At 46.9% G+C, this 9,016-nt stretch overlaps 1 protein-coding gene across 1 annotated transcript in view; it reads left to right on the top strand.

Annotated features, from left to right (window-relative positions):
- LOC100960146 (kallistatin) overlaps window positions 1–9,016 on the top strand; it is a 16,055-nt gene that overhangs the window by 2,119 nt on the left and 4,920 nt on the right. The window contains exon 2 of the mRNA XM_003787014.3: window positions 6,715–7,377. Within this exon, the coding sequence (XP_003787062.1) occupies window positions 6,732–7,377 (646 nt within the window). The 5' untranslated portion in view covers window positions 6,715–6,731. The remainder of the gene's footprint in view (window positions 1–6,714; window positions 7,378–9,016) is intronic.

A 9,016-nucleotide genomic window follows, 5' to 3' on the forward strand; every position in this document is an offset into this window, starting at 1 on the left:
CCCCCCCGTGCATAGAACGAAACCACCCCCAGGGCATAGGGCAAACTTACCCTCAGGGCACAGGGCAAGCTCGCCCCCAGGGCATAGAACAAGCTGGGCCCCAGGGTGTAGGGCAAACTCGCCCTCAGGGCACAGGGCAACCTGCCCCAGGGCACAGAACAGACTCGCCCCCAGGGCACAGGGCAAACCTGCCCCCAGGGCACAGGGCACACTCTCCCCCAGGGCACAGGGCACACTTGCCCCCAGGGCATAGAACAAGCTCGCCCCCAGGGCGTAGGGTAAGCACGCCCTCAGGGCACAGGGCAAGCTCACCCTCAGGGCACAGGGCAAACTCTCCCCCAGGGCACAGGCAAACTCGCCCCCAGGGTGTAGGGCAGGCATGTCCCCAGGGCACCGGACAAACTCACCCTCAGGGCACAGGGCAAACCTGCCCTCAGGGCGCAGGGCAGACTCGCCCCCAGGGCACAGGGCAAACCTGCCCCCAGGGCACAGGGCAGACTCGCCCCCAGGGCACAGGGCAAACTCGCCCCCAGGGCATAAGGCAAACTTACCCCCAAGGTGTAGGGCAAGCATGGCACAGGGGAAACTCGCCCTCAGGGCACAGGGCAAACCCCAGTTCACAGCGTCTTCCACATGTCTCCTTTAGTGGTTTTCAACTATGGTGAATCATAACCAGATGGAATACAATACTGGCGTTTGCAAGAGATTTATATTTGTTATAAATTAGATGAATTCAAGGCTGTCCCTGTGTTAGCACCAGTCTCATTCACCTTATTTGCATTTTGATATGTTTTATTGGGTAAAAGGCCCAGAGCAGGAATGAGATGTAGCAAGCTGGGAATTACTTCTGCCACACTCCTGAAGAAGCCACCCAAACCCTGGGGGGACTGGGTACTATGCGTATCTCTTCGTTGAAAAAACAGATCCCCCTGGGGACGCTTATTCTAGTCAATTTCCTTGGGAAACCTTATTCTAGCCTGTAAAACCCATTACACAAAGTACAGGTTCCACTGCTAATTGCCATCAGCTCCTCATCTTGGCTCAGGACTAGCCTTTCTCCAGCAGGTGGGGCTTCAATGGCAGAGGCCCCTCTGGAAATAACAGAGGTGGTGGTCAAAGATTCAGGGCTCCGGGCCCTTTCACACATTCCCAACTAGTTAATATGTCATTACCCCCAAATTCCAAACCGCCTCAGGAAAATAGTCTGTCAGAGAGAGAGAGAAATAGAGGGAGAGAACTTGTCCCATTAAATAGGAAGACCAAAAGTCAGGTAGCAAACACACGCAAATGCCACATGGTCTACTCAGTGGCTAGTGAAAATGCTACATGTATGTGGATCAATGAAACTAGAAGACCTGCCTTAAAACTATCTAAAATTTACATTTTTAAGTCCTATGCTATTGTTCAAATTTCTCTTTATCCTTGTTCTTTTTAAAACTGTTGGGCTTGGTGCCCGTAGCTCAGTGAGTAGGGTGCCGGACACATACACTGGGGCTGGCAGGTTCAAACCTGGCCCGGGTCTGCTAAACAACAATGACAACTACAACAAAAAAATAGCTGGGTGCTGTGATGGGAGCTTGTAGTCCCAACTACTCGGGAGGCTGAGGCAAGAGAATCACTTAAGCCCAAGTGTTTGAGGTTGCTGTGAGCTATGATGCTACAGCACTCTACTGAGGGCTACATAGTGAGACTGTCTCAAAAACAAACAAACAAAAAAAAACTTTTGACTGTAGGATCCTTTTTTAGAAAGCATCAAAATACACATATGTTAAGAGAAATTGAACTGTTGTGCACATTCGAAGCCATCTGAATAATTTGCATATTCGTCCTGAGCCCTTGTTTCTATGCCAGAGAGTCTGACTTACCTCTCCCCTGCGTAACTGCTCTGCCTCAGTTTCCTCAAGTGGGAAGGAGGGATGATTAATATCGGGGTCAACTCAGTGCAGAACAGAACCTTTAGGCACAGAAGTTGACCCACAACCACACAGACACCAAGTCGGCAGGCGTCCTGCGGAGGACATGGAATGACGTCCACCTGCTGTCAGGTCTGGAGTTTAAGGAGCTAAAAGAGCTCAGCTCACATCTGGATTCTACTAGTAGTAATTAACGTTTACCAAACACTTACTAGTTGTCAGGCACACACCTGTTTCCTGCAGAAGTTTAACTTGGTTTACTGGTCTGATATTAAGAATTGAAACCAAGAGACCTTTTTTATCTAAAAAAGATAAAAACCAGAGCAGTCTCATTCCTGTTAGGCAAAGACACAGACTCTACTCAGTTATACCCAGGCTTGATTTTTCCAGTGTGCCAAAAAATTGACAATTATCTCAAAGACAACTGCTCAGTTCTCAAGAACACTGAAAGTTAGTGACTCTCAAGCCTGGCAGAACATTTAAACATGCTGATACCCAAGCGTGGCCTCCCGAGATCGAGCCACTTAATGAGGAAGGCGATTCTCGAAGCTGTATGGGCAATTCAATATGCAGTCAAGGTTATGTGTCACCGCTGTAATGAATTTTAAATTATTTCCACATAGGACATGGGTTCCCAAACTTCTCTAATAATAGGGACCACCTGGGGTAAGTGCTGAATCTACAGGTCCCCCAGCCCCCTTCCCTAGACATTCTGAGATAGTAAATCTGGAATGGAGCCTAGGAACCCACATGTTTACCCGCAGCCCAGGAGATGGGAGTACTTTCAGGATGTGGATAATATGGTAAAATCCACAGGAAGGTTAAATAGAGAGTAACAATTCTAAGTATACACGTTTATATCCATCAATCCAGAATACCTCCCTTTGGAGTTTAGTTCCAATCTCAGACTATGTCCAGGACTTAGATGACAGACAAAATATGAAAAAAATTCCCAGTTCTGAGAATATTCTATTCTTATCCCCTGGACCCCAAGACCTGAAGAGACAGGAGAACCAATTGTTCTATGTGGTTTCAGTCATTTCAGTCATCCTTAAGGGATCTCTCTTCCCCCACTATTATTTGAACCAAACCGGCAAGACCTAGTATTTAACAATGATGTAAGCCACAGTCCCATCACCACATAAGCATTTAGATATCAATTCACTTGAAAGTATGTTCAACTGCTTAAAAACAGGATGTGGCTTATTTTCCTATTTTAAATCAGTTCTAGACTGTATTATTTAAATGGCTCCATGGCATTTAAAAAAAAAAAAAGCAGAGAGACAGCTTCAAGCTAATTCTTTAAGTTTTGTCTGCAAGTGGCTATATAACCATGATACCAAAACAGGACACGCATTAATAAAAACAGGAGAGATGTATAGCAATCTCATTTGACCATATGCAAGGGTGCTAAACTAGTAGTCTATTAAAATAATTATACACCACAAAGATTTTATTCCAGGATGCAAGAATGATTCATATTAGAACATCTGTTTACTTAAGTCACTACTTTTAAGGGTGCCCACTGCGACCCGTTTTTATATATTTTACAGAGATCCTAGACATTGAAAAACAAAAGAGGACAGAGTTATGAATATTGAAAATAAAAATATTTATCTTTATTTGCAAATATGGTATACATCAGAAATTCAAAGAAATCAAATTCTTTGTATTATGTTTTTGTCTTGTTTGCTTCTTGAGACAGGGTCTCGCTATGTCACCCTGGGTAAGTACAGTAATGCCATCATAGTTCACTGCAACCTCAAACTCCTGGGCTCAAACAATCCTTCTGCCTTAGTCTCCCAAGTAGCTGGGACTACAAGCATGCGCCACGGCACCCAGCTAGTTTTCCTGTTTTTAAACATCGTAGTAGAGAGTTGGTCTCAATCCTGCTCAGGCTGTTCTTGAACTCCCTCAGCCTCCCTGAGTGCTAGGATTACAGGCGTCAGCCGCCAAACCCAGCCTTCTTGTTTCATTTTTAAAAATAAATGTAACTGTAACTTATGATTTACAAATGGTAATGATAATTCTTTTCCAAATGTGTTTGTCTTCTTCACTGAAATTCCAAAAACTCTTATGGCAACTCCCCTCAGTGTTTTCCTATGTTTGATTGCTGTATGACCCTACCAGTTAAATTAAAGGCCAGCAAATGCAGAAAAACAGAAACCCTGCAGAGATCCTTTTAATAAGAATGCAAAGATCAAATATATCTGCCCTGAACTTGATCCCAACTCAATACATATCATGCAAGAGCCAGTGGCTCACCAACTCTGCTGCCCAGTGGCATCACCTAGAGAATCTTCAAACAATTTTGCTGCCCAGATCCTACCCCCAGATATCACAAGTGAATTAAGAAGAGGTACAACCTAAGTAGTAGACTTTTAAAAGCTCTCCAGGTGATTACAATGTAAAAAAAAAAAATTGGGGACCGACTGGCTTAAACAATCCCCAGTTGCTCATCACTTTGCAAGTCTAAGCTATGAACAGCTGATCGGTTTAGAGCCCCTCCCTCCTTCCAGCTAGCTCAGTTTCCTTTACCTTTAGCCAGGTTAATTCCAAAATCACCTGGGACCTGTGCCTACCTTGTTTGGTTTGGGTTCTGTTTTCCCTCTCTGCTTTAGTGCACTAGCACAATCACACACTCAGTGAATGTTTGGTTGGAGAAGTGTGTATTCCTTTGGAAACGTTGAACCTAGTCAGTAAAACTGTTATATAACAATTTATTGACTGTGAGACATAATTTCAGGCCAGGAGGATCATAGCCATGAGTAAAACCCAATCTCTGTCCTCTTGGCTTTATCGTTCACAGTGTGGTCAGAAAGGACACAGATGACTATAATATAGGACAGATCATCACGAGCTGTGATGACTGCAACAAGAAAGGCAGAAATAAAGTGTTATGAAAGTTCAGGGTGCGATAAGTATTTCTTTACCCTTCAAAATGATGGTGCAAGATAAAGCATCTCCTCGTCAGCTGCTGGAATAAGAAAGAGAAACTGCTCTCTAGTCCCTGTGAGGACTGGACAGGTGTGACAAGGAGATGCCAGACTGGGTGGGTGACTTCTTTCCAGAGGAGCCACTACAGTCAACAAGAGCAGGGAAGAAGTAGGAACGGTGAGCACATACGCTGAGGAAGCCAAGGCGAGGCCACCTCGAGGCTCCAGGCTTATGCTCAGAAGCAGGTGACAAATGCCAGAGGCAGCCTTGGGAAGAAGATGCAAAGGGAGCAGGGCCATGGCCTGGAAAAACTCAGGGGACCCAGCTCTGCCTAGGGCAGGGTGCCCCGTGCACCACAACGCCTGGCCATTTTTTGGTTGCAGTTGACATTGTTGTTTGGGGGGCCCAGGCTGGATTCAAAACCTCCAGCCCAAGTGTATGTGGCTGGTGCCTTAGCCACTTGAGCCACAGGTGCCGGACCTCAGATATGATTTCAAATTATCTCCCTAGCTGCTGAGTGGAGAACAGAGAGTGGAAAGACCAGTTAGGACCCAGGCCTTGCAGGGGCCAGCAAACTACTGGGCACAGACCAAATCTGACCTTGCTCACTGCCCAGGAACTAAGAATACAAGCCATAAAATATAAACCCACAATGTATGAAGACATGTGTAAAATATAAATTTGAAATATAAGTTGTAAACATCAAAGATAAATATAAAATGTATAAAGGTCTGAAAGAATCAATAGAGGAACAGTATTTGATGACACGGAAAAATTATGTGAAATTCAAATATCGGTATCTGTAAATAAATTTTTCCTGGAGCACAGCCACAGCCACCCTCCATGTCCTGTTTGTACTGCTTCCAGCCACCACGGCAGAGTGGAGTAGTGGCCACAGAGACTGTCCCTTGGCAGAAAAAGTTTTCAGAGCCCTGGTACATGTAAAAGATGATGGGGACTCGAATCAGGACCATGAGAGTGGAGGGGGAGCGAGAGAGAACCTGCAGGATAGGCTGCTGGGTTAAGCAGGTAGGGGTGGATGAAGGCATGAGAGGAGGCGGGGATGGCCTGAGAACCAGATCACGGTAGGGCCCTTTGATTGGGCAGAATCAGATCTGGTGGAGAAACTCAAGCAGCCTATCTTGGGCAAACCCAGGTCATTATGAAAAGAGAGATGAGTCCTATCCCTGGGACTTTGAGCAAATCCCTTACCCCACAGCAGTTTCCTCATCTGTACAGGGTCGCAATGGGAAGGCCAGTCTTCCTGACCTCCACCTGGGAGAAAGGGCCGAATAAAATGGCAGAAAGGTAGCCTGTAAACTGTGAGGCACCCTACAGATGTTTGCGGTGGAGTGACGCTAAAGTAAACTCATGAGTCACCGCCTGGGCGCTAGGTTGCTGAGCTCATGAAGCAAACTCGCCTGAAAGATAAGCGTGGGGGAAGCAGCTCCGGCTGAGTGTGCAGGGTGTGGAGGTTGGTTACTTTCTAGGGAGGTGACTTGGTCACTTTTGGAGCCTTTGTTTTCCCCTCTCTCAAATGAGAGTACAGTCTAGTGCCAGGAAGAGCTCACGGAGATGGAAATGCAGTGAATTGGTGGGTGCACTCCTGGAAATGCAGTGAGTGGGTAGACACGAGGAGTGTGTTCTGTAGGATCTAAACCACCACCATCAAATAGCTTTGTCACCACACACAGAGAATGATGGAGAGTGCTGGGCACTGCATTGCCGTCCTCAAGCCCAGATGCAAGAGTTGAGGGCGTCCTCCACTGGGTGCTGACCGCTGGGTGTTGGCCCCCTGCCCATCTTCTCAAGTGTTCTGTGTTCTGCTGGGGAAATGTCCTGGGTGTTCTCTTTCCTCCTCTAGGCTGAAGAGTACAGAGGATGCACTGTGCCTACCGTCTGCTCCTCCTGGCTGCATTGCTGGCCCTTTCTCATGGTCAGCCACACCCTCAGCTTGATAGTGAGGGTCATACCAATAGCTCCCATCAGCAGGTTCCAGGGACAGGTGAGAACTACCCCAGCCTCAAGATCGCCCCTGCCAATACTGAGTTTGCCTTCCACTTCTACCACCTGATTGCTTCCGAAAACCCTGGGAAGAACATCTTCTTCTCCCCACTGAGCATCTCTGCTGCCTTCGCCATGCTCTCACTGGGGGCCCGCTCACACAGCCAGACCCAGATCCTCGAGGGCCTGGGCTTCAACCTCACAGAGATGTCCCAGTCTGACATCCACAGGGGCTTCCAGCACCTCCTGCACACGCTCAACCTCCCCAGCCACGAGATGGAAATGCACGTGGGCAGTGCCCTGTTCCTGCACCACAACCTGCCATTCCTTCCCCAATTCCTTAATGATACCAAGGCCTTCTACGAGTCCGTCCTCTTCCACACTGACTTCCGTGACACTGTGGGAGCAACCCAGCTTATCAACAACTATGTCAAGAAGGAAACTCAAGGGAAGATTGTGGATTTGGTCAGTGAGCTCAACAAGGATGTCTTGATGGTGCTGGTGAATTACATTTACTTCAAAGGTAAGAGTGACGTTGTGTGTGGATCCAAACTTGCCCAACTCCTTAATTTGTTGACTGGCTAAATAACAACAAAAGTGGATATATTACATCTGATAGGGTGGAACAGCCTTTGGGGGATGTAACGTTAGAGTATCATGTGTTGAAGACAATGTAGTATTGAGGTTTCTATCTCTTCCTATCTTTAGACATATTTTCTTATTTATTTTCTTAATACATGTAATCTATGAAATTCATTCTAGCCAGTGATCATGAGGTGAACTTCTGAATTTGTATTCCTGAGTTGAGCTTGAACACTACCAACTGTGTAAACAGGTCCCCTTGTTTCCCTGAGATAGGGATAAGAAGAGTCTCCACTTCAATGACTGGCTTCCAAGATCAAATGGTCTAACATAAACTTCTCATAAGAAAGCCTAAAGGGGCTCAGTACCTGTGGTTCAAGCGGCTAAGGTGCCAGCCGCATACACCTGAGCTGGTGGGTTCGAATCCAGCCCCGGCTTGCCAAACAACAATGACAGTTGCAACCAAAAAAAAAGCCAGGCGTTGTGGCAGGTGCCTATAGTCCTAGCTACCTGGGAGGCTGAGGCAGAAGAATCACTTAAGCCCAGGAGTTGGAGATTGCTGTGAACTGTAATGCCATGGCACTCTACCCAGGGGGACAGCTTGAGGCTCTTTCTCAAAAAAAAGAAAGCCTGAAGGTTTGTGCAAACTATAGCCACTAGGACAAATCTGGTTGGACACTTTTCAATGGTGCATGAAAATTAACTTTGTTAGGAAAGTTTTATTGGCACACAGCCATGCTCATTCATTTATGTATCGTTTGCAGCTCATTTCATGCTACCATGGCAGATTGAGCAATTTCTATAGCGCTATTTGATAACAATCGTCATTCTAAAGACCTTTTAAAAATACATAAAAGCAGGGAAGAGAAAATTGAAATGGCCCCTAGTTCTAACACTGAGGCAACCAGTGTTAGCAGTTTAGCATCCTTTCCTCCAGTCTTTAGTTCACACACATGTGTTAACATAGTTGATATCATGGTGTGGGGACGATTTTGTGCAGTGTATGTCAGGGCTCCATCAGAGAAGCAGAGCCACTTCAGGCCAAGGGTAAGGGGACTGTGTTAGATATTAGACCTCACACAGTTGTGGGAGACGGTGGGGGAGTAAAGGTCTAGCAGATGGGAGAATTGGAGGGATAGGGAGAAGATTGCTGTGCAGGTGGACAACTCAGAACCCATGGCAGTGTCTGCATGCTGAAGACCTCCCTTGCCAGAGTGGGTCCATAGAGGGGCACTTGTGGACAGCCAGCTGCTGAACCTCTGGTGGTGGCCTAGGGCCACTATTGGTCAGCAGGATTCGAATTGGAAAAAGGAGCTTGGGCTCAGCGCCTATGGCTCAAGAGGCTAAGGCGCCAGCCACATACACCTAAGGTGGTGGGTTCAAATCCAGCCTGGGCCTGCCAAACAATAATGACAGCTGCAACCAACAAATAGCTGGGCGTTGTGGTGGGCGCCTGTGGTCCCAGCTACTTGGGAGGCTGAGGCAAGAGACTCACTTGAGCCCAGGAGTTGGAGGTTGCTGTGAGCTGTGATGCCACTGCACTCTACCCAGGGGGACAGCTTGAGGCGCTGTCTCAAAAA

This window comes from Otolemur garnettii, unplaced genomic scaffold (assembly GCF_000181295.1).
Source record: "Otolemur garnettii isolate 467f Iridium unplaced genomic scaffold, OtoGar3 scaffold00020, whole genome shotgun sequence".
Lineage (NCBI taxonomy): Eukaryota > Metazoa > Chordata > Mammalia > Primates > Galagidae > Otolemur > Otolemur garnettii.